General features: G+C 45.4%; 1 protein-coding gene across 4 annotated transcripts in view; it reads left to right on the plus strand.

The window, feature by feature from the left end:
- FLNB (filamin B) overlaps nucleotides 1-24,868 on the plus strand; it is a 71,569-nt gene that overhangs the window by 33,282 nt on the left and 13,419 nt on the right. For 2 of the 4 annotated variants that reach the window (XM_030501063.1, XM_030501065.1), the window contains exons 9-33: nucleotides 1,199-1,336; nucleotides 2,503-2,629; nucleotides 3,179-3,315; nucleotides 3,689-3,882; nucleotides 4,237-4,350; nucleotides 4,886-5,029; nucleotides 5,369-5,492; nucleotides 5,750-5,910; nucleotides 6,144-6,234; nucleotides 6,487-6,656; nucleotides 8,832-8,949; nucleotides 9,722-9,984; nucleotides 10,599-11,196; nucleotides 11,428-11,601; nucleotides 11,982-12,144; nucleotides 12,508-12,668; nucleotides 13,412-13,579; nucleotides 15,107-15,230; nucleotides 15,490-15,646; nucleotides 17,178-17,367; nucleotides 18,923-19,170; nucleotides 20,904-20,978; nucleotides 21,699-21,801; nucleotides 22,698-22,838; nucleotides 24,452-24,580. In XM_030501063.1, coding sequence (XP_030356923.1) covers nucleotides 1,199-1,336; nucleotides 2,503-2,629; nucleotides 3,179-3,315; nucleotides 3,689-3,882; nucleotides 4,237-4,350; nucleotides 4,886-5,029; nucleotides 5,369-5,492; nucleotides 5,750-5,910; nucleotides 6,144-6,234; nucleotides 6,487-6,656; nucleotides 8,832-8,949; nucleotides 9,722-9,984; nucleotides 10,599-11,196; nucleotides 11,428-11,601; nucleotides 11,982-12,144; nucleotides 12,508-12,668; nucleotides 13,412-13,579; nucleotides 15,107-15,230; nucleotides 15,490-15,646; nucleotides 17,178-17,367; nucleotides 18,923-19,170; nucleotides 20,904-20,978; nucleotides 21,699-21,801; nucleotides 22,698-22,838; nucleotides 24,452-24,580 — 4,212 coding nt within the window. Of the gene's footprint in view, nucleotides 1-1,198; nucleotides 1,337-2,502; nucleotides 2,630-3,178; nucleotides 3,316-3,688; nucleotides 3,883-4,236; nucleotides 4,351-4,885; nucleotides 5,030-5,368; nucleotides 5,493-5,749; nucleotides 5,911-6,143; nucleotides 6,235-6,486; nucleotides 6,657-8,831; nucleotides 8,950-9,721; nucleotides 9,985-10,598; nucleotides 11,197-11,427; nucleotides 11,602-11,981; nucleotides 12,145-12,507; nucleotides 12,669-13,411; nucleotides 13,580-14,201; nucleotides 14,292-15,106; nucleotides 15,231-15,489; nucleotides 15,647-17,177; nucleotides 17,368-18,922; nucleotides 19,171-20,903; nucleotides 20,979-21,698; nucleotides 21,802-22,697; nucleotides 22,839-24,451; nucleotides 24,581-24,868 lie in introns of all 4 variants that reach the window. The other 2 variants (XM_030501066.1, XM_030501064.1) reach the window with 2 other exon arrangements.

Below are 24,868 nucleotides of genomic sequence, written 5' to 3' on the forward strand. Positions count from 1 at the left end.
GCTTCTAGCCTGCAACTTGTCCTGGCCAAAAGGGCTTTTGTTTTTGTTGGGGTTGGGGAAGAAAGTTGCAAGTGGTGTGTGTCCCTGTCAGAGAAACTGGCTTAACCACAAGCTGCCTGACACAGTTGTGCAAGGGCTCTGTGAGCTGTTCCCACTCCACATTGGGCACGCTTCTTTATGCCCCACTGAGTTTCCAGAGCTAACAGATGGCATGTGATCTTTTCTTACACCATCCAGTGTAGGATGCGGAGCAATGTTGGCTGCTGCAGGGGTGAGGATAAAACTTGTTATTGAAATGAGTGAAAATCTAATGAGCTTGGCAGACTCGTGCTCCTGCTGTAAGCACGGTGTGTTCTGGGGAAATGCATGTTGGCTTTACACTGCTGGGAAGCTGTCATTATTTGTAAGTCTCTTCAAACCCTTCAGGTTTCTGGAGTTGAAGACGCTGTGGTAGCTGGGATTGTGTAACAAAAACTGTTCATAACTGCATGTTCTGAGTTATGTAGCCACTCTGCAGGCCTAGAGAAGCACTTGGAGTAAAGGACTCAAGCATAAGCTTAAGCTCAGCCATATGTAACCTACTGCCTCTGCCCATGGCTGCTTTGGTCTGCAGAGGGCTTGATGGCTTTGCTTCTGAAAGTGTGAGCTGCAACAAGCAGGCGGTTTTGACATGACATCTCTTGATGAAGCACGTGTAGAACTCTGCTCTACGAATAGCAATTATTCCAGTGACGTGCTTCCAAAAGAACAGCACAATAATACAGTTCATGGGGGCTTATCTGCAAAGGGAAGCTTCACCCCATGCTGCAGTGTGCCTCCCAATGCAAAAGGCATCAAGAAGATTGTGCCTAGTATGGTGAATATCTGTATGTGATAGCCATGTTAAAGTTTTGTATTGATAACTGGCATCAAATTGGAAAGCAACAGGGCTTCAGCATTTGCTTTAATTCTAAAGAATAGCCCTTGTAGGGGGTCAGTATTGCTTGGCTGCAGCTACTGCCCAAAAGCCATGGGACATAGACAATGACTGTGCAGACTCCTGACAGTCTGCCTGAAGTGTTACAGCATTAAAACTTGTGCTGAAAGCTAAGCTGTGGTTGTCCTGAGTCAACACTAATCTAAAGGTTGTTGCAGGCTGGCCAGGCTATGTGTATGTTGAGAATGAAAGACAGTATTGATGTCTGAAATTCCCTTGCAGCCTGCAATCCAAACGCGTGTCGTGCCACTGGCAGAGGTCTGCAGCCCAAGGGTGTCCGCATGAGGGAAACTGCTGACTTCAAGGTTGATACCAGAGCGGCGGGGAGTGGAGATCTTGGAGTGACTGTAAAGGGACCGAGTAAGTGTTGGGGTGAATTTGTGCTGTGGATGTGTTTTTGAGAAGGGGGGGAAGTGGAGACTGCAAAAAGGAAGAGCAGCAAGGAGATAATGGCCTGATAGGTTTTGTATCACCATAAAAAGCCAAATTTCTGCTACTTTGTGTTTAGTGTGAAGGTTTTGATCTGCAGGGCTGGGTAAGATTACACCTGCGTTTAGGTCTTAATGCATATTAGTTAGCAAAACTGGGAAAATCCACACCTCGGCCTGCTGTGGCCTCCAAGCTTTATGGGTTCTCACTGTTCCTTCATCTGATCCATGGGAGTAAGTCATGCTCCAGGTCTTTGGCAGGGTGAAAATCCTGCTCTCGTAAAGCTAGGAGTGGCTCAGAGCAGCACTTCTGGCTGCACTGAATGCTAGGGCTCAGGAGCAGGGTAGGAAACCTGTAGGCTAACATGAAGACCTCCCACCAGGATCCGTCCCCACGTCCTTTGCTGTGTCCTGAGCTCTGGATGTGGCCCTCTGCCTGGGCTGTGGCAGGCTGGGGTGATGGGAGCACCAGTGGCCACTGGCTCTTGAGGCTGCCAGCAGCGGTGGCCATCCTGCTGCTCTTGGGGAGCTGCTGTGCTGGCGTTGTACTTGTGAGCCAGTCACCTCCCCCCGGCTGAGACAGCATTAAAAGGTGCATTGTATTGCCTTCACCTCCTCCACACGCACAGTGCTCTGACTGTGTGGCTTAATGCGGTTAAGGGGGGAAAAAAAACCCAGACGTATCGATGTAAATTTTAGTGTATTAAGCTTTTCTCCCTAAATTCTTCATTTTGAAGAAAATGAAAAGTAGGCATTCCCTGCATACTTGTGGTTGCAAAGTCTGACAAATGTTAAGCTTTTTTGTTTTAACATATGACATGCATCATACTGCAGACTAAGAAAATAAAACACAAGGGAATCTATTAAGTCTGGTAAGTTAAAATACTTTCTGCTGTATTTCTTCTGGAAGTGTTTGCTGTCTTTGTCCTAGAGGGCAACTAGAACTAACTTCCCTTATAACCTGACCTTTTCTTTTTTTTTGGTGGAAGAAATTTATTCTTGCAAGCTAAAATAAATACTAGAAAACATGAACTTGTCTCAGTAATTGGAAGCAGGATGGAAGCTGTTAAGTTTAATGCTGAACTGATCTTTCAACAGAGGGCTTGGAGGAGCTGGTGAAACAAAAAGGCTTTATGGATGGTGTATATGCATTTGAGTATTATCCATCTACCCCAGGGAAGTACGTTGTCACGATTACATGGGGTGGGCACAACATCCCAAAAAGGTGAGTTAGAAGCAGCTTTTTTGAGTTTTATGCCCTTTGATGGGTTGTGTAGTTGGTGGGCTTTTAAAGCAATGCTGACCTTTGAAGAAACTCTGGGGGACAAGTTAGTAGCAAGCAGTTGCTGTGAAAGTTTATCTACAGCCTATTTTAGGGCTGCAGCAGCTTATATTGAGAAGGCTTTGAAGAATGATTTGCATCAGTCTTGCTAAACCCCAAATAATGAATACAAAACCCAATAAAACTTGGTGGATCATGCAGCTTGGTTTTTCCTGTGAGTTTTTGAAGGGATCTGTTATTTTAGTGTCCAGGGCTACAGCAAGCAGTGCAAGCCAAGTATTTGACACTCAGGATTTGTGGTGCAAGATGGAAGTATGTGATGGGTTGGATGACGTCTCTACTATAGAGAGTCTGCTGGGCACTGTGCCACCACATGATAGCATCTATTAATTTGGAAAATCAAATGTAAAGCCTCATTAAAATGCCTGGGGAAAAGCCTGGATGCTGTATTTGTCCTTATTTCTAATCCCATGCTTTGCTTTTCTCTTGTAGTCCCTTTGAAGTTCAAGTGGGTCATGAAGCAGGTCCTCAGAAAGTGCGAGCCTGGGGACCAGGACTGCATGAGGGAGTTGTGGGCAAATCAGCTGATTTTGTGGTAGAGTCCATTGGCACAGAAGTTGGCTCTCTTGGTATGTTACTTTACTTAGTTTGCCTGAAATATTTATGAATTGCAATGCTAGCAACGAACTCATGAGAAACAATAGCTTTGCCAGCAGTAAAAAAACCCTGAACATGTCTGTAAAACTTGGTCTAAACACAAACTTGTATCAGAGTATCAACGGCAAGTCCTAGGGGCAGGAACATGTGTGATGGGGAGTGTTAATCTATGGTTTTGTGGGATGATTTGTAGAAGGGAATGATGGATTATTTCCTATATTGCTGAAGAAGGGTGACAGAGAGCATCAGTTTTCATTATGGCTTATAAAAACCAGTTTTGGGAAGTGGTGTTAAATTAGCAGCCACGCAAACCTAACACGAGGAACCTACTTGTTCCTTTTTCAGGCTTTGCTATAGAAGGCCCTTCTCAGGCTAAAATTGAGTGTGACGACAAAAACGATGGCTCGTGTGATGTGAAGTATTGGCCTAAAGAGCCTGGTGAATATGCTGTGCACATCATGTGCGATGACGAGGACATAAAAGACAGCCCTTACATGGCCTTCATCCGACCGGCTTCAGGAGACTTCAACCCAGATAAGGTAGTGTATAAGAAAGAGTTCACTCATGCATAACACATCTTTGATATAACTACAGTAGAGATGTTTCTGAAGGCTTCTGGTAAGAGGCTTGATTTGTAAGTTGCCTCTGTGTAAAGCTCTGAATTTGCCACGCTCCAGTCAGATGTTACTCAGCTTTTTCTAATAACACTGTTGTGGTTTTGATTTAATGTAATGAAGACTTGCTGAATTAGTCCAAATTCTCAACTTTCACACTAGCCTCTACTTGTATCCCATGCTTCATGGGTTTTGTGGGAAGGTCTTTAGAAATAAATTGCTTAGTTTTACTTCTCTTTCTGAACTGCAAGCTAAGACTCATGGGGTGGTTTTTTTTAGGTGAAAGCTTATGGCCCGGGCTTGGAGAGGACTGGCTGTATAGTGAACAATCCTGCTGAGTTCACAGTTGAAACCAAGGATGCTGGGAAAGCGCCTCTGAAGATGTATGCACAGGTAAAAAGCCAAAGGCAGCCATGTGAAACTTCAGCAAAAGGGCTTTAATACTGTTGAGAAAAATGCCTTAAGTATTTCTACTCACTTACACACCACTTAGTTCTGGGCATGTGTAATTCTCTCAAAGCTCTTTGCTTTGATCTGTGTAATGTAGTCAGGCAACAAACCTAACTCAAGACAAGGTGACTTCTCTGTGGCATGTGACATTACATGGCTTTGCTTCTTTACTTGAAATCTCCTCAGCAAAGCAAGGTGTAATTTCCTGGAGTTGTCACTTGGAAGCACCTGAAGTGTCTTTGAGCCTGTGAATTTCAGGCAAGCTTGTTACAATATGTGTTGTAGGATGGTGTTAGAAATGAGCAAGTGGAAGTCTTCCTTATCTAACAGGAGTGTGATTTGCATGTTTCTTCATTATTTCTGAGCTGCAGTTCTGGGAAAAAAAAAACCCAACACCGCATTTTGGAACAGTCTTGGGCTGTTCAAACATTACAAACACTTTTAAAGTATCTGAACCTTCTGTATTATTGCTTTTTAGGATGCAGAAGGAAACCCTATCGATATCCAGATAAAGGGCAAGTCTGATGGTGTGTTTACCTGCTCCTACGTGCCAGTTAAACCAATCAAGCATACAATTTCTATAGTCTGGGGAGGAGCCAATGTGCCCAATAGCCCCTTCAGGGTGAGTACAGAGATGGATATTACTAGTTCTTGCCAAGTAGGACATTCGTGCTCACAACTACTTCTCATTACAAGTAGGATGATAAAACCCTTCTGTGAACTTCAAGGGCGTATGTCCTTCTGCTCCCTTGTTTTAGGAATTTGTCCTCTTGAAAAAGGCTTTCTGTTTTAACAAGCTCACACGTCTTCTATCAGTCAAGCTGCAGCCTGGGGGAATCAGGGCAATTCACTCTTACCTTGGTACAGTTTTCTATAGCCTCTGCCCAAGCAATGCTCTTGACTTAACTGTGATCTCAAACACTCACAGATGTGTGATTCTGACCCTTGTGAATCCATGTAGGTCCTTATAGGTCAAGGGAGTCACCCTCAGAAAGTGAAAGTGTTCGGACCTGGCGTGGAGAGAACTGGCCTGAAAGCAAATGAGCCAACCCACTTCACTGTTGACTGCACGGACGCAGGAGAAGGTAAAGGCAGGCTGGGCTGTCGCAGTGGTATCTGAACCATAGGTCATGCAAGGAGGGGATTATGTACTGTTTCATGCTGGTTTTCCTTGTTTCATGGAAAAACCTTGGGAAGCAGAACATTGCAATGAATTGTGATGTGATCTGTTACATCAGATAACATGGGCACTTGAACAACTACTGGAAATGGGAATGTGCTGGCTGTTTGGCTAGCAATGTCTGTACTGTCCAGTAGCATAACCTCCATTTGCTTTTCCTAGGTGATGTCAGTGTTGGAATTAAGTGTGATGCTCGTGTGGTCAGTGATGAAGAGGAAGACATAGATTTTGACATCATCCACAATGCTAATGATACGTTCACAGTGAAGTATGCACCACCTGCCGCTGGGCGCTACACTATTAAAGTGCTTTTCGCAGGAGAGGTTTGTCATCTTCATTTTACAGCCTGATGTTTTTAGAGTATTTATCTGCTCTTTGGTCAATGAGCATGTGCCAGTTAACAGCTGGCTGTGGCAGTTTACAGCTGTGTTTAAATGAGGTGAAAGTGTACTCAAATTGGTGCTGGAGTTATAGCAGCAGTGTCTTAAAGTGATTATCTGTCTAGCTTTTTGGCTAGTGAAGAGTTGTTATGTTTAGAGATATGTATCTGTTGCAGGAAATCCCTGCCAGCCCGTTCAGAGTTAAAGTGGACCCGTCGCATGATGCCAGCAAAGTGAAAGCTGAAGGACCTGGACTGAGCAAAACTGGTGAGAGCTGGGTTGAGATGGTGTGGCCAGTGCTGGACCACAAGGAGCTGTTGTGGGGTAGTCACTGCCTGGCTGAACATTGCTGAGATGCAGCGATGCAGTCTGGATGCATCAGCGTGGGGTGCCAGGTGGTTGGAAATTACTCCATTCTCTTGGCATTTTGCTTGACTGGGCTTTATAGGTACCAAATATTCTTGGGAAGAATTTTTGTGTGCAAGCTCTGCATAAATTAGAATTAACATTTTTCCTCAGGTGTGGAAAATGGCAAGCCAACGCACTTCACTGTGTTCACCAAGGGAGCTGGAAAAGCACCGCTGGATGTGCAGTTCAGCAGCCCAGTGCCGGGAGAGGCAGTGGCAGATCTGGATATCATTGATAACTATGACTATTCCCACACTGTTAGATACACTCCAATACAGCAGGTATGTCTGAATCCTGTAGGAATATAAGACTGAATGAATCATATTGCCATAGTGCTGTAACCTCCCTCCCTGGTATTTGTGCACAGAGGAATGAGCAGATAAAACTTGCCAGGGTGTCCTGTTCCCCAGGATCCCTAACGCCTGCAGGACAATTGGGATTGGAAAGCAGTAATGCAGTTTTCTGATGTAGTTATTGATAGCTTGTTGCTGTTTTATTTTCGGGGAAGAAGTGAGATATTGAAGCAGTAGCAAACAGCTCATGCTGTCATTCCACAGCTGATCAGTTCAAGAGGAAAGGTGGTGAACCTTCCCGGGTCTGAAGTGGAGCTGGCTGCTGCACCAGCTGCTCTGGGCTGCTGTGGTCCTGCAGAGTCCAGGCTGTGTGTGCTGCCCCTCAGCAAGCTGCTGTTGTCAAAGGAGCTGTGGCGTAAACCCGAGCAGGGACAAAAAGCACAGTGTTTGGGTGATGGTACAGCAGCTCCCCCATAGGAAGGTGGAGGAGTCGGTGCTGAGGAGGGAAGCTGGGCTGCAGATTAGATGCATCAAAGTGTTTGTCTGTATTTTAGGTTTGCCCTTGGGTTGGAAATTAATTCAGTCTAACTCTTTTTTGTTCAAAGATGCTTCCTAGCAACACCTTTTAAGATCTGAAAGAGGAAGCTGCTAATGCCTAGAAGTGTTTTTCCTTATGCTGTGCTTCCGTGTTTGTAGAGGGCCCTTAAATGCCAGAATGCACAAATCTCATGTATTTCTAAAGACGTAGGTGCTGTAGTGCCAAGATGAAAGCATTTTGCTGCTCTTATTCCACTGAACAAACACATGAGCTAGTCGGTCATCTGCACCAGCTTTCTTGATTGTAGCTGTATAAAAGTGGACTGATAGGGAGGACTGCAGCATTGTTTAACTGATAATGCTGGATTAGCATTCTTGGAAGCACCATAGAGCTAGCGTTTGGTTTTGGATAAAGCAGTTGCATGATCTCAGGATGTGGCTGGCATGCCTCTTTGGAGAAGCTTTCGCTTGTTCAGTCCGGGTTGGTACACAGAAGGGATCAAAGTCGTCTGAACTCCGTGCATGTGAGTGCGAGCAGTAACAGATTGTTATCTTACACATGAAAAACAGAAGTGAGGCAAGTCAGGATGCCTAAACCAGACTTTCCACTTGGTCCTCCATCTGGAGGACTACCTTGGGTCAAGGAGGAGCTGTGGACTTACAGGAGATGCTTGCAGATAGCTGTGGCTGGAAAGCAATGGTTAAAAAGAGGAGATGGAAATAGATTGCACAGCAATTAGAGTAGCCTTGTTGTCCCTCCAGGCTGTGAGCATGTAGGTCATTCCTGGACCCCCTCTTTCTTGGGTTCGTAAGCAGTAGCTTGTGAATGAGACTCTTGACTCTTCAGAGCAGGGGGAGGACAGACTAGGTAGTTAAATTCCTGAGGGGCTGTGTCAGCAGCAGAGAAGCCTTGGTTTAATGCTGTTTACTCAGCCTTATCTGTCTCGTGGTGTTGCTACAGCTACCCGTGTGTGTGTTTTCTAAAAACAACCAAGAGTAATCATGGAAGCTATTCACTAGCTTGCGTGAAACATCTATGATTATTTCACTTGGGAGCTGAACCGGCCAAGAACGAAAAGTAAGCAAACAGTGAATATAGCTAAAATATGGACTGCGGTAGGAGAGAATAAAAGGAGCACACATCATGGGGCTGGAGCTTGCCATGGCTGTGTGGTATTCCAGCCAAAATACACAAGAGCATTAATCTTTCTGACTTGTATAGCTTAAACCCCTGGTATTTCAGATGCTGTAATAATATGGCCTCTTTGTGGGCTTGGCTTTGGCCTGGCCTCTCTGTGTGGTGGAAGGGGATACCTGGTCTGGAGCACTGGGACATTCATTCAGCTGACGGGTCTGAGCGCCGGGAGGATGGGAGCCAGCCTGAGCTGGAGGTTTTGCCAAGCAGCTTGAATATAGTCTAATTAGATGTTGGAAAGAACTGTCTTTTTCTCTCTTCCTGCATTAAAAAACATTTAATACTTTGAAGGGATGAGAGCTTGAGAGTCCATAAACCGGTAAGTTTTGCTGTGGTCAGCTACAATGGATTAGGTGAAGTGGTTATGTACTGGTATATGTACTACCTGTATGAAGTGAGGAACTGAGCTAACTTGTAAATTCTCCAACTAGGGTCCAATGAAGGTTTTGGTAACTTATGGTGGTGATCCTATCCCTAAAAGCCCTTTCACTGTGGGCGTTGCTGCTCCGCTAGACCTAAGCAAAGTTAAAGTCAATGGACTGGAAAACCGTAAGTACCTCTGGGCTGGAAGCCCTATAGCCTCCCTCTGAAGTGTCTCCTGAATGTGGGTGATAGCCAACACATCCTGCTGGAATGAAAGTGGGCAAAACAATCTTATTAACTTGCTACAGGTGGGATCATCCAGCTCCAACTGTGTAGCTTGACCACTCTGACCTAGCTGGTCTTCTTGAGGACTGAATTTCAATTAAGTTTTTTGTGGGGTTGGTTGGGGTTTGTTTGTTTGGGGTTTGTTTGGTTTTTTTAGGGGGAGGGGGCAAAGGTTACAGAGCAGTGTGGATAAAGCATGTGTTGGGGTTTAGTCTCTTGTGAACAGAGCTAGGCTTCACTAGGCTGAGCACTTATTGCTGAAACCTGGTTTCCTTGGGGCTAGATGGCTGTTTGTTCAAATATAGGTAACTGCTACAGCACAGAATTTCATTCATACGGTCCCTTTGTTTTCTAAAGGTGGAAGAACTTAGGGCTGTGAAACATTGTTGTGTTCCTGAAATGAGCCTCTGATACTGTCAGGCCATGTCTTATAGGCTTGTTTAGCACTGTAGCTTTGTAGCTCCAATTAACCAAAGCACTTGCTGGGTTTTTTTTGTTTGTTTGGTTGGTTTTTTTCCTCTCAGTTTTGGAGGTTTTTTGCATGCAGAGGGATGCAGACTGAGCAGGGCTCTGCCAGTGGTTGCTCCCTCAATGGTATGTGCAGGAGAGATTTCTTGAGGCGCTGTCTGATGTTGAGTACTTAACGTAGTAATATGCATTTTGTCTTTTTCAGGAGTGGAAGTAGGGAAAGATCAGGAATTTGTAATTGACACCAAAGGAGCTGGTGGGCAAGGTAGGCTGGATGTTAATATTTCCAGTCCTATGAGGAAGGCTGTGCCATGTCTGGTGGAACCAGTTCTGGGTAAGGAGTGCAGCACAGCAAAATACATCCCAAGGGAAGAAGGACTGTATGTGGTGGATGTGAGTTATGATGGCAACCCAATCCCAGGAAGCCCCTATACTGTGGAGGCCACACTACCTCCAGACCCCTCCAAGGTAAGTGAATGGTTTAGGACTGTAACAGCAACTGGTACCTGAAAACTGACTGTGGGCTATTGCATGAGACTTGGCTTGGTTTTGGCCAAACCACACCCAGGGATGTCCTTACTTAGAGCACTGAGTCATTCCTTTTGCAGGTTCCACAACTCATGGAAGTCATTCCTGTAACACTGTATTTGAAAAAACATTGAACTAATTAAGAATACTGCAAGCATCCTGCATAGTGTGGCAAATACAAGTATTGCTCCTAATTTAATAGAAGTTTGCCTCGTGAGCAGCTTGACTGTATGAATTGAGATGCTTCTTTCTAAGGAAATAAATATCAAGAAAAATATGTGTACAGCCATCAAATATTTGAAGGCTTCTACCTTTTATATCCCATGGCTATATAAAAACAGCTATGGTGAGAGTATGAATATCCTTGCCTAGAAACCTCTTTGGAGGAGAGATATTAACTTTATAGTAGAACTGGGAGGAGTGGCAAAAGAGTTTTATAAGAGTGTTTATAAGAGCTTGTTAATCGAGTCCCACATACACAAGTCTAACTAGGCAGTGTGTGCTGGCAATAACATGAAAAAACAAGTTTAGCTCAACTGCATGTTCTCTTCTAGGTAAAAGCTCATGGTCCAGGTCTTCGAGGGGGCCTTGTTGGAAAACCAGCCCAGTTCACTATAGATACCAAAGGGGCAGGAACTGGAGGTTTGGGTTTGACAGTAGAAGGCCCATGTGAAGCTAAAATTGAATGCTCGGACAACGGCGATGGAACCTGCTCTGTCTCGTACCTGCCCACGAAGCCTGGAGAGTATTTTGTAAACATCCTCTTTGAAGAAGTTCACATTCCTGGTTCACCATTTAAGGCAGACATAGAAATGCCGTTTGATGTCTCTAAAGTTGTTGCCACGGGCCCGGGCCTGGAACGTGGTAAAGTAGGTGAGGCAGGGCTGCTGAACGTCGACTGCACAGAAGCAGGTCCCGGGGACCTGCGGGTGGACATGGTGTCGGATACTGGTTCCAAAGCCGAGGTCCAGATCGATGACAACAAAGACGGGACCTATGTTGTAACGTACGTGCCACTCTCAGCTGGCATGTACACGATCAAGATGAGATATGGAGGAGAGCAAGTGCCTAAATTCCCAGCCCGGGTCAAGGTGGAGCCAGCTGTGGATACAAGCAGAGTTAAAGTGTTTGGTCCAGGAGTGGAAGGGAAAGGTGAGAATAACTGTTGATATCAGAGTCTGTAGCACTTGTGGTCCTTTACTTTGCACAGAGTATTCTGAGCAATAAAAGCTGTAATAGCCTTGCATGTTCCCATGGTGACCCTCAAACGGGGATGTTTCATTATGTTCCCAAACAAGTTGTTTATCATGCTGGTTCACAAAATGTTTTGTTGTTGGAAATACATGCAGTTCTTGAAGTGACTCTTCAAAATGTATCCTGCAGATGTCTTCCGAGAAGCCACAACTGAGTTCACTGTGGATGCTCGACCTCTAACCAAGGCTGGTGGTGACCACATCAGGACACAGATCACGAGCCCATCCGGCTCCCCCGCGGACTGTCTCATCCAAGACAATGCCGATGGCACATATTCAGTAGAGTACACGCCGTTTGAAAAGGGTAACCTCTGGGGTTTTGGTTTGGTTTTTTGAGAGGGGAAAACCAAGAGCAAGCAGCAATTCTGACACTTTCATTTGGCAAACTGCTGAGGTCTGCCAGTAACTTGTTGGCGTCTTGGTGAGATTTTTGCCAATGAAGGAGCTAGTTCTACAGAAAGTAGCTCTTTTTTGACTTGAAGAACTGACTTTTACAGTAACTTGGCTTCAGAAGAGCAGTGCGTAGATGGCATCTCAGTTATGAAGCACTAGTGAAGTATTGTGAAATGCAGGAGGAAGTTCGTACCCATATACTGACATTTAGGTCAGTAGCATCTTGTAGAAGTCATGTTAAGTGATGAGAATATTTAGGGAATTCAGGATGTGTTTTCCTCCTCTTAACAGGACCACACACAGTCACTGTAACGTATGATGGTGTACCTGTGCCAAACAGTCCCTTCAGAGTGAACGTGACAGAGGGCTGCCATCCATCACGTGTGAAGGCACAAGGACCTGGACTCAAAGAAGCTTTCACGAATCAGCCAAATGCCTTTTTGGTTGTCACCAGGTAACTGGGCCTGTTTGATCCTTAAGGAATATCTGAGGGAAGGAGTGATGCAGGATGCTAAACCCAGTACAAATATTTATGCAAAAACCAAGCTGTGTCCTCATTACTGTGTGCAATACCTCATCATGTACTGAGCACTCTGCAGAGATTAGGGTTTGATAGTGGTTGAGGATGAAATGCTAGAAAAAATGGGAGTGAAGTTGTGCTGAATGGCTTTGCAGTCCAGAGCACACTCAAGGCGGGACATCAGAAGTCAGGTTGTTGCCTTTCCAATAAGAGTAAAAATGCAACCAGAGCATGCAAAGGCTATGAAGCTGCTGTTAGAAGCAGGTAATACTAACAGTGTGCATTTCTGTCTTGCAGAGGGGCAGGAATTGGTGGCCTTGGAATAACTGTTGAAGGACCTTCAGAATCTAAAATTAGCTGTAAAGATAACAAGGATGGGAGCTGCAGTGCCGAGTATGTTCCGTATGTTCCAGGAGACTACGATGTTAACATCACGTATGGGGGAGAGCACATTCCTGGTAAGAGCTCTTGATCAGTGATTTTCAGAAGAGGGAAAGCGTTGAGCTAAGGACTCAGTGCCTTGGCTGCATCTCACTTGTGTTGGAGGATGTTGAGGTTTGACTTTCTGCTTTTCCTGGGAATTCCAGCAGAAACAGAGGTAGCACTTGTTCCTCAAACCTGGGGGAAAGTGTGGAGCTCTTTGTGCTGTGGTGTGGTAGTTTTGAGGAAGGGCTGCAGTCTCTTATTGTTTCTGAAATAGCCTCAGTGGGAATGTGGAAGAGTCTTGTCGAGACTGTAGCACTTGCAGGGGGAACAAAAGAACGAGTACAGGTGGTGGGACAGGGAAAGGGAGGCTGGCCCTTGGCAAATAACTGGTATTATGCACAAATGGTGCATAACATTACGTCAAAAAAATAGCCCTTTGGTATGTGGGTATCTTCAAGACTCTGCTCTGCAGTAAGATGGTCTAATGGGTGAGCTTGTCATGGGGTTTATATAAACACTGCAAGATTTGGTCACTGCAGAAAGCATACTGTTTCCTAAACTGAACTGTTGAGCAGACAGTGAAAATGTAGAAGCACCATCATTACACTTCTGGCTTTTGCAGGAGCAGAGAAGTGGCATGGAGGTTATGGGGTTGTCATTCCTGCCTGAGGTTGAGGGATAGTAAGGAAGCCCAGAGAAAAGTAGGGAAAAAGACCTTTGGTTTCCTGTAACTGTTAACTCTGTGGTATTTAACACTTGCTGCATTAACTTCCAGGCAGTCCTTTTAAGGTTCCTGTGAAGGATGTTGTGGATCCCAGCAAGGTGAAGATAGCAGGACCAGGTCTGGGAACAGCTGTTCGAGCCAAAATCCCACAGTCCTTCACTGTAGACACCAGCAAGGCAGGAGTAGCACCCCTTGAGGTTGTGGTGGCAGGGCCCAGAGGTAAGAACCGGAGTATTCCATACAGCTGTGCCCCATCTCTGTGTTTGGGTGGGTAACATGGTCCTGGCCCTGCTTGCAAAGATGGTGATACCACTTGAATGAGCATTTCCATCTGTTCCTGTTCATCTGGCATGTGTACCTTGACAGCTGACCCACATGTCATGCTGTAAAAGGAGAACTGTGTCCTAGGTAATGCTGCTTTTGGCAGTATTTTTGATGGCTGTTTCCTAATCCACATAGCTGGGAGAAGTGACGTGAGTAACCACCACTGGTGAACAATTTTGGCTTAGGTTTAGACATCAAAAAGTAAATCGAAAGTCCTATACATGAATGGTGACTTGGGAAACTCTTATGACTGGGTTGCAGGAGTCTCTGAAACATGGTGGAACCCCTCAGTGGTGCTCAGAGAGCGACAAGGCTCTCAAGCAGTAGTGTTAATGATGTTTGCATTAACCTAGGAAGCTGTGCCTCAGTGGCACAGGATGTTAAGCTGAAGTGGTTGGCAGCGAGTACGTTTTGGCTGCAAGTCTTGCCTTGCTAGGAGGTGAGAGCTGCTTCCCCACTTGATGAATCAGGTCTCGTTGCTGCGGGTGCCCCTCAGGTAACCCTTCTTTAATTGTAGCGGATGAGATGGATTCCCAGGGGTGGTGCTCCCCATTGAAAGCGATTTCGGATTTCTTTAAAGGTGATCCAAAGGGTGACACCGAGCCAGGTTTGAACTCTCCCTAACTACTAGCAATTTTGGCTCTTGGAAATCCAATTGGCAACAGCAAGAATCATCTGGAGGAGGGAGTGGGAACCAACAGTGTTGCTTTTAGGCTTTGCATGGCAACTATACATTTCTTTTGTGCTTGCTTTACTGCTAATCCTTCCTGTGTTTTAAAGCCAACTTGTAATTGTAGGCTGCTTTGTGTGTTGATCTGAACCAGTATGACATGTAATCTGCTATAGATTTAGCTTAACATAAATTGAAATAATTGATCCTTCTTTCTTAAGACTTTGGCAGCTTGCAGGGCTCTCCTGCCTAGGCAGCAAGCCTGCCTTTCCAAATACCTGGTTGTGAAAGACCCAGTTGGTGAATGCTACACACTAACTGGCTTTAGGGCTCAATTCTGTGCAATGAATCCCAGTAACAGTGTATAATCTTGTAAACGACAGTTCAGGCAATTATAACCATTAATCATTTTCTTTCTCAAAAGATGTTCAGTGTGTTCTGAGCGATTGTTTATGACCTGGACAGAAAGCAGAGTTTCCTCCAGTATTTTCATGCTAGCTTTTGTTTACAGTTAGAAGATGGGAGCCCAGAGAGTGGTAGATAACAAGTCTATCTCAAGTTAATGACTTTTGAATACAAAATAAGAGCAACTGATCCATGCCTGTTGCCTTCATTCAAATACAAAATAAAGGAAATTTAGCTTGTTGCAAACTGTAAATGAGCAGTGCATCTTGGAGCTTTGTGCACCAAATGGCTGGTGAGGAACTGAGTTTTAATAGCACAGCTGAGAAGATTCTCTGTTGCTTTTTTAGGAGTTGTGGGGCCTGTTAATGTAGTAGACAATGGAGATGGCACCCACACGGTGGTGTACACCCCTACGCAAGAGGGACCCTATATGATCTCTGTCAAATATGCTGATGAAGAGATTCCTCGCAGGTAAGGTGATGAAGATAAACTTAGATGAACTGAAAATTCAGTGACCTGATTGTGCTCTCCCAGCACAGGAGCACCGTTTAAGGGCTAGCTGTGGTCCTTTCTACTAACCAGTGCAGCTCTTTGCACAACTTCAGGGTTCAGCAGTGCTTCGAGCTTCTGCACCTATAGTAGAGATACTGTAGGGAGGTGTATCAACTCCTCAGTGTGTACTGCAGCAACTGACTTAGGAGGAGGGGGCAATAACAGGTTTCCCTTTAAGTCCCTTCAAGGTGAAGGTGCTCCCTACGTATGATGCCAGTAAAGTGACGGCGAGTGGACCAGGTCTCAGTTCCTATGGCATACCAGCCAGCCTGCCTGTGGAGTTCGCTGTGGATGCTAAGGATGCCGGGCAGGGACTTCTGGCTGTACAGATCACTGTAAGTAGCTACAAAACCAAACAGGAGTGGAAACATCTTGTTCTAGGTGGGCACGAGTGGCTCCTATCAGAAGGGTCCACAGCTGTACCCTGACATACCCAGTGTCCTGGAGACTGGGCTGCTGGATGGACCTTGAGCTCTGGTACAGGAAAGTCTTGCACTCTGCGAAGCTCCTGAGGCTGCTTTTATGAGATTTCTGTCTTAAAGTTAACACCCATGCTATATTTGGCTCCTGGTTAACCTTACACTCTGCAGATACCCAAAATGAGAGAAATAGTTTGTTGTAAGATTATGAAAATGCTGGAATTTGAAATGGAGACAGCCTTCTAGCAAGGCTGGCTCCTCAGCAAGGCCATGAGATAACATCCCCACAGCATTACGTGATGATAAATTAACAATTCTCCCTCAAGGTTGCCAAAAGTCGTAAGTTGCTTAAGGAGATACTACAGGAATGTTTTTATTTGACCTTGTTATTGTTCTCCCTGAAATATCTGGTGCCTGGGCTCTGTGGCCTCAGCAGAAAGGTCCCGGGTTAGTGGGCCATAAAGCACATTTCTTAGCTCTGGCATGCCTAGGTCATGGCATGGCTGGTTGTACTTGCGCTTCTGCATTCTTGTTCCTGTGCTCTCCTGCTGCCTGCTCGGGGGCAGCGAAGCAGTTGCCTTTATTCTGGCATGCAAGTGGGCTCTTAAAATATCCAAAACGGTTATCAGAGCTCTTAGTCTGGCTGTGGCTTCGAAGAGCAAGTTCCACAATTCCTGCATGGTGGGAGTGCATAGGTGACCCCCCTCACAGCATTTGTTTGTTGCTTGTTCTGAGCTATTGAATGTCAAATGTTTCACAAGCCTTGCTGAAAGAAGTAGTCTCTTTCATGCTGTACCTAAAATATCAAATCCTGTGCAGCCTACACTATACCCGAGGTAGTGTTAAGGGATAAAATACAGAGTGGGGTCAACATGCGGTTCCCTGTATGCAGACCTGGAAGACTTTCAAAATGCTTCATGATTTGCAGCTGATGAGTTGTGCTGAAAGCTGAGGCTTGAAGTATCTCTTTTGGAAACATGCACAGGGATGATCTTGGTTGTAGATATGAAAGCTTGATGCTGAAGCTCAGATCTGTATTGCTTATGCATCTCTTTAATTCTGTATTCAGTCTGGCTCTTGATCTGTGCCTCAGGGAGCTGAGAAATGTTTCTCGTTTCCAGCAGCGATACGACAGCGAAGCCTAAAACTTCTTACAATTAATATAGAGTTCATTAAAATTGCTTGCTGCATCTTATAAATGTTCTTGTATCAAACAAAGGGTAGTTAATGATAGGACTGATTGTTTTATAGTGGTCTGATACCTTTTTGCTCTTAATAGTCTATTCCTCATACTAGTCCTTGAATGAAATGTATTTAACCCTCAAAAAGCTGCAGTTCTGTATTTGTTTCAGACTATGTAAACACGGTTGTGAACAGATTTTCTGTGCTGCTAGAAGAATTCATAACTAACTTCATAGTGGCTAAATCTTCTGTTTGCATTCCTCAGGACCAAGAGGGCAAACCCAAGAGAGTGGACATTCATGACAACAAGGATGGCACTTACACAGTCACCTATGTCCCTGATAAAACGGGTCGCTATACGATTGGTGTGAAGTATGGTGGAGATGATATTCCATCCTCTCCCTATCGGATCCGGGCATCTCCAGCTGGGGATGCCAGCAAGTGTTTGGCCACAGGTAAGTGTTGGCTCCTTTCTGCTACTAATGTTTGTACTTGATAAAGCTGCCTTCTGAGCGTGGTACAGTTGGTGTAATGGAGGTAGAAGATGCTAGAGAGTTGTGTAATTATAAGAGGGTTTTCCTAATGATAAAGAAGTGTCCACCCTGTGGGTGAGCAGGAATCTCTCGCAGTCTCTAGCAAAATCTTTCAAACTGCCTGGGTGGTTATAAACAACCAGATGCAACTGAAGTCTGATGCTTATTTTGGTGTAGATAAATCCTGCTGAGAAATTCAGTGAGGTTGATTTAAAAAGAACACATCTGCCCACATTCACTACATCATGCTTCTTGCACTGTGAGTGTTGCAAGAAGCTTTTCGTTCCCAGCAAAACCAGAATTAATTCGGAGGATGTAAATACAGCTTGGGCTCGCCACCATTGCACATTACCACCTCCCAGCCAGCCAGAGGCTGCTCCAGGGAGCAGAAATGACAGGAACTAGTTACAAGAATGGCACTGAATGTTAAATCCCCTGATTTTGAAATAAAAATAAATAAGGTGAGACCAAATTGAACAGGGAAACTTGATCTCTGGTGGTAAACCTTTGAAAGTGCCCACGCAATGTGCTGACCTGCATCTTTCAGTTAGAGCATACCTGGTGCCTGTCCAGCAGCTGGCTGCTTTCAAGCCTGCTTAAACAGAAATGTGTTCCTGGCATGATGGAAAACGCAGAGCAGGTATCCCCTTTGCTTCAAAATTTGTTTAAATGAGGCCTTAATGGCTGAATGTGATACTCTTCCAAGTAACTCAAGTTGTTAACAATTCAAAATGACTGTGATGGAGGTTATTCTCAGATGCCATCTTAAATTTCCTCTTTCCAAAAAGTGCCTCCGACTCTCTGCTGTAAAGCTGAAATACAATCACTGTAGGAGTAGATGCTGGAATACTTTCAAGGCATTAAACCGGCAGGTTAATTGCCACTTGAAAACAAGCCATTTACCTGGTAACAAGTGCTGATCAAAAGCAGGAGTATTAAGTATGTACTGCAAATAAGACTTAATAGTTCTCATTTAAACACAGCTTTCCTCGGGCTGGATCTGATTGCTACAATTTGAGCTTTGTTTCATGATATTCTATTTTTTTTGGGTGTGTGGCAGAACAGTGGAAAATCATTTGTGGGTAATGTAGGAGGAAACATGGCCGTGGCTGCTACTGTGCCCTTTTATAGCTGCTTACAGAGGGAGGTTTATGTTAAAGCAGCAACAGCCGAGTTGCTGGCCAGGGCAGAAGATAGTGCCTTTGGCTCTGCATAAAGGAGTGTGATGATAAGAACATGGGTTAAGGCATTGCTTTCTTCAAACTTAGCTTTTTTCCCCTCTGTTCTCATGCAGCCTTTCTGATTGCAGAGGAGAAGGAAAGCTGGTGGCCAGCTCTTGCATACCCCTGTGCTGACCAACACTCTGAACCTCTCTTGTTATATGGTGTTTTGGTGCTGTGCTTCCCAGGTGCCTGCGGGCGGCCTGTCTGGGAAAACTGTCCCCTGAGCACTTTCTGTAACTAAAATTGCCTTGTAGGTCCTGGAATTGCACCCACGGTGAAGACTGGTGAAGAGGTTGGTTTTGTGGTAGACGCCAAATCAGCAGGGAAGGGAAAAGTGACGTGCACCGTCCTGACACCAGATGGGACAGAAGCTGAAGCAGATGTTGTTGAAAATGAGGATGGGACTTACGATATCTTCTACACCGCTGCCAAACCAGGAACCTATGTGATTTATGTCCGCTTTGGTGGGGTGGACATTCCCAACAGTCCATTCACCGTCATGGTAAGCCAGCTCTGCTCCGAAAATACCTCCCACTCGGATTCCTGCTTCCACGTTTTATTTAGTGATAGGTTAACTCTGTGTGTAAATGTTTGTTTAGGCGTTCATTAGACTAGCAGGAGCTAATGAATCCTTGTTACGTGCAGAGCTTATTTTGAGCAGGCAATAGAGTTAAGAGGGATAAAAGCCATCAGAGAATGAATACTTGGCTTCTTTGAACAAATGAATTTTTCATTTCCTGACCATGTAGTTCCTGTTCTAAATGATGTAAGGGTGGTTGTAATCAGCTTCTACAACTAATTACTTCAGCTGTTGTCAGATACAGTGCTCTGACTTGTCTGTGTCTTACTCTTTATAATGTTGACCCAAAAATAAGGAATGGTCTGCTGACAGATCCCAGGAAGCAGGCTGTTAGCTTAGACTTAAAAATGATTTGCAAGTGCTAGTTAAACTGTTATAGCCAAATCACCCTCCTTCTAATTATGTTCCTTCCAGTGTGCAGTACTTCAGCATGTTTAGGTTTAAAAAGCAAACAAAACCCCAGCCTTCCTGAGGAGCAGACTAGGTGCCTCTGGGGGCTCACAGAAGCCCTTCGTGTGAAGAGCAGCTCTCTGTGTTGGGAAAACAAGTCTTGGACTTGTAATCTCAGCTGACGTGGCTTCCAGCCCATCTCGGCCCATGAAGCCACATGGCTGTACTTGTGCTGGGTCTGGCCAGAGCCCACGGGCAAGTCCTTGGGCCCAGGCACACCAACACTTCTTACCTGCCACTCTGGAGGATTGTTACTGGTGTCTCTGAAGGTTTCCATAAGAAAAATAACTCCTGTGGTCACTGCTCAAAGCTCACCACAGGAGATGCCTCTCGAGGTCAGGGAGCCTGCTCCCAGCCAGCCAAAACTCCCACTTCCTAGCTGATTGATACAGTACGTGTTTGACTTGGGTATCAGCTGGGGACGCAGAACAGCGACGCAGCAGTATTTGTGTTTTGTGTTGGTTTTCCTAGTGGAGTCTTTCCATGCATACATTTCCAGTGGATCATTTTGTGAGGGTGGTTGGCAGCGGTGTGAATAGGCAAGGAGTGAGCCCGGTGGAGCTGCGTGCAGCCCCAGACCCTCTTGTTGGGTGAAGTGGGGGAGATGGGGAACTTACAAGTCAGCCTCTTGGCATGCCTGGTGGGAAGATATGCTGCGCCATGGGAAAACACATTTGATGCCTTGACAACACTATCCCAGCAGTGAATCAGAGGAATAGCTTTGCAGCTATGACTGGATGTGGGCTGTGTCAGTCACCCAAGAGCACAAGCTGGGAGCAGCCTTCCCACGGCAGCAGGCCCCCCAACCTCCCGGCTCACACACTGTGCGGTGCGGTGCGGTGCTTGGGGACTTGCATCTTAGGTTTAAACCTTTCACTTCCCTCCCTTCACCAGTCCCTTAGAAAAGCAAGTCTGAAATTCAGTTCCACCAGTGTTCAGGCACTGCTTCCAGCTTCCCTCTCAAGCTCCCAACAACGGCACGTACCGGCTGGTGTCTTCCCCCAGTGCCCAATGCTTGTGGATACGGGCAGTTTCCCAGTTCCCTGGCTGGATCCAGGATCCTAGCGACAGTGAGAGGACTGGGAGGGCTGCGTGGTGGGAGGAAGGTGTTGAGCAGCTTGGAAGGAGCTGCATGTTCTGTACTGTGAAAGGCAGGACTGCCTCCATGCCAGAATAACAGCTAACCTGCCTTTACCCCTGCCCAGGCTGTAGATGCAGATGATGCTGCCGTGCGGTCGCAGGAGCCAGTGGGCGCCTCCCCCCACGGATTCCGCCCTTGGGTACACAATTTTTACATTTTTCAGCTATTTTTCCCCATCTGTGTTCCATTCCAGATGACAGCCCGCTTCTTGGGACTGCTTGAATCGCTCTGGTCATTGTATTCATTCTTTCTGTTTGATGAATTGTTCTTGGGATCCAGACCTTGTTTTTTCTTTGCTGCTTGGAGGGAGTCTTCAAATAAACTCTCAGTTAAACACGAAGAGGATCATTACACGTACAGCAGCTTCTACTTCTGCAATGTCTACTGTTGGCAAAAGCAACCCAAGTGCATCGCTTTGTTTTCCCAGTAAAATAGCAGTGTCTTGAGTCCAGAGTCGCATTGTGAAACTTGTTTCTTTTGTCCATTTTGTGTTGCAATCACTCTGCCCCATTCAAAAATCACTTTCTCTTCCAGGCCTTAAGCAACTAAATCCTTTCAGATGGAGCCACTTTGGGCCTTGTGTGTGCTACATTGTGTTCCATCCCTTTGTGTTCCATTTTATCTCTCACTTTTTTCCAGCATGTCTTCCATTCACGCCGTGTTTGATTCGCTCTGCTCTGCAGTGTGGTGGTGTTGTGAAGGAGAGCTTGGCCAGACACTGCTCTGGTTGAGCCCAGTCCTGTTGCTGCTGCGATAATCACCGCACGCTCTCTTCTGCTTGTGCTCACGGTGGAGTTGCTCAGTGCTCGTCTGGGTCTACCCTCCTTTCTGAAATGACCCATCCTTTTGCTTCCTTTAGGTCACAGAAGAAGCTTATGTCCCAGTTGGAGACATGAACGGCATGGGATTCAGGCCCTTTGATATGGTTATCCCTTTTGCCGTAAGGAAAGGAGAAATAACAGGTACCTGGAGTACACGTAGCCTCTTGGGGAAGCTTTGCTTTTTATTAGCATGTTTATCCATTTGCAGCTAACAGTCTGGGTGGTCTAGACTGCATGTGGGGAATGATTGTATCCTGCCAGCAACGTTGTTGTTTAATTTCACATCAAGTGGCACCCACTGAGGGTGAGTAGGATACACCCTGCTGATGGTTTGAGTTAAATGAGGGGATTCTTGGTGCTGCCGTGGTCCTCAGTGCTAGGCTATGAGCTACTGCACTGTAGGACATATTGCTGCTTTTTCCCCTCTGAAGCAGCTACCTGCATCCTTGATAAGCTCCATGATTTATTTTGTGCAGATGCTGCAAAACAGTCTAATCCTGCATTCCTGTCATATACCTTCTCCAAAACAGGTGACCCCTCTTCTGCAGGTCTGGCAGCTGAGAGCATCACCCCAGTAATGCCCAAGTTGTACTAATCTCCTGCACACATGGGCTTTGTCCCCTCCTGCCCTCTAGCTCAGCAATCCCACCCCAAGCCCTGGCATGTCCCTGCTGAAGGGACAGTTGATCTTTCCATTATAAAAGAGCTGCAGGAGAGGGAGCGTCTTGTGATGAGGTAGATCAGTGCTTCCCTGGGACTGGCTGTGGAATTTCCAGTGGCTGAAGCAAACAGCTCTGCCTGTAGAGTTTGTAAGGTCACAGGACTGTTTGCCAGATGTCTACCACTGTGTTGCATTCATGTAGCTTAAGTAGAAAACATGTCTGGTTAGTGTTCCCATCAGTCTCCTATTTGCGCCTGTGGGTAAGGAATTTAACAATTTAAGATGCCTGTTTTAAATGGCTAGACAATTCTTTGTGGGTGGGAGAGGGGAAGCAGGCAGCTTCTCCTTCTGTAACTCCCATGGTGGCTTTTTGTAGGTGAAGTACACATGCCCTCTGGAAAGACAGATACGCCAGATATTGTGGATAACAAAGATGGCACAGTAACAGTGAGATATGCTCCTACTGAGGTCGGCCTGCATGAAATGCACATAAAATATATGGGAAAGCACATCCCAGGTGAGTCTGACAAAGCAGGTGATGCAAATCCGAGTGCAGTGTCTTGGGAATGCATCTGCTCCCTGGTGAGGTTTCTATAGCTTGGTTGTATACACTGCAGTAAGAACTGCCTGAGATGTCTTATTATTCAGCAGCAGTTCATCTGCGAGCAGTCCAGAGAGCAACTAAAGCAAAGGAGTAAGCGCTGGCACATATGAGCTTCCATTGTGGTTTAATAGTACCAGCCAGGCTTAAAATGGAGTTTGGTTTTGGAAACCAGCTTTTGTGGCATTTTTATTATGAAGAAGAAACATACAATTTTCTAACCACCATTTTTCTCAGGTTGAAATTTACTGCCATGGTGCTCAACAAAACTAGTGGGTACAGTGTGTGTTTATACTTAAAACTGCATTGGCATAAAATCTCCAACCCGGGGGGAGGACTAAGTGGCTAAAACACTATAGTTACTCTTTCCATCTCATTGCAATAAAATAAAACACACATGCACACTATGCTGTAATCTTCCTTTCTTCCTGGCTGCTTCTTAACAAGCAGAAACCACTGCCTTTCATTCCCTTTCTTTTCCCTTCTTTTGTCCTTACTTCACCAGCTCCCAAGCCAAAGCTCTGCCGTGCCTGGAGACTGGGGCTGCCCCATGGTTCTCCAGGCATGCCACTGCATGGGACTGGGGTGAGAAGGGGCAGATCTATAGAAGGATGTGTAGACATGAGACAAATACCTTCAGCGCTGCCTGAACTGGGCTGCTGGTTCTGTTGGTGTACAGAAACACAGGATAACTTTGGTTGAAGCAGGGAGCTCAATAGCATGATGCATGGTGCTACTTTGGTACCTTCAGCACTTTGTATGGGTATAGCACCTCCATCAGTGCCAAGCTGTTGGATGTATTGCTTCAGTAAGACCATCACCCTGCACCTGGACAGGATGATGTGCTGTAATGTTTCCTTCTTGAACGCTGTCATGAATCAAACTTGCTACTGTCTCAGCTGCAAAATCTAGCTTTGGCCTAAAGAGCTATCTGTGCCTTTTTTTGAAACCACTGTTGGCTGTCGGTGACTGTACTTTTTGTTCTTGTGCATCAGCTTAGCTAATCTGAGGCTGACAAATATGTTTTTGGATACCCTTCAAATTTGCTAGTTCAGGTTCATTGAGTCTGACAATGTGCTGTGCTAGTTCCTAATTCTGAGCTACCAAAATTCAGGATCTGTGCCTGAACTGAAAGGCTGCTTCTGAGTCATGTTCTGATTTAACGTGCTAAAAATAAACCTGTAATGAATAGGACCCTTTACACCATCATTGAAGCTTATCTCTGGTAATTTGAGTAGCACTTACTTTGTCATGACTGAATGTGGAACAAATTGTAGAGAAGTATCTTTTGAAAATTAAAAGGGAGGCTTATTCATTTTTTTTAAGTACATTACAGTCACATAAAGGTTGTTCAAATATTGAGTAGTGGGAATGGCATTGAAGAACATGGATGTCAGATAAGAATAAGAATAAGATACTGTTGGGTTAGAGCAGTTCAATGTCTGTTTTGTTCTAGCAGTCCAGGCCACTCATCCTTCTTCTTTTGTTTGGTCCACACCCCCCCCCCCCTTTTTTTCTTTTTCCTTTAGAGAGCCCTCTGCAGTTCTATGTGAATTATCCAAACAGCGGCAGTGTGTCTGCTTATGGGCCTGGCCTCATTTATGGGGTTGCAAATAAACCAGCAACTTTCACCATTGTCACAGAGGACGCAGGAGAGGGTAAGTCTGTTCTTTAAAGTCATCCTACCCTAAACTAGGAGCTTCTTGGAAGTTATGTGCATCAGTGTTAATTTGTGTTCATCTGTCCAACTGTAAATCTCTGGTGTGATGCAGATGGCTTGTGCAAGTATCAGATTGTAACTTGCAGGAAAAACTGTTTTACTACCTCTCCTTGAAAGCAGTAGATGTACCCTGTGGTGCAGGGTGCAAATGATTTGTTCAATTAAAAATAAACTGATGGCAGCTTAGATGTAGTGGTTGATGAGTGAATGTGGAATCACTGTTAGA

Source organism: Strigops habroptila, chromosome 11 (assembly GCF_004027225.2).
Source record: "Strigops habroptila isolate Jane chromosome 11, bStrHab1.2.pri, whole genome shotgun sequence".
NCBI classification, from domain to species: Eukaryota; Metazoa; Chordata; class Aves; order Psittaciformes; family Psittacidae; genus Strigops; species Strigops habroptila.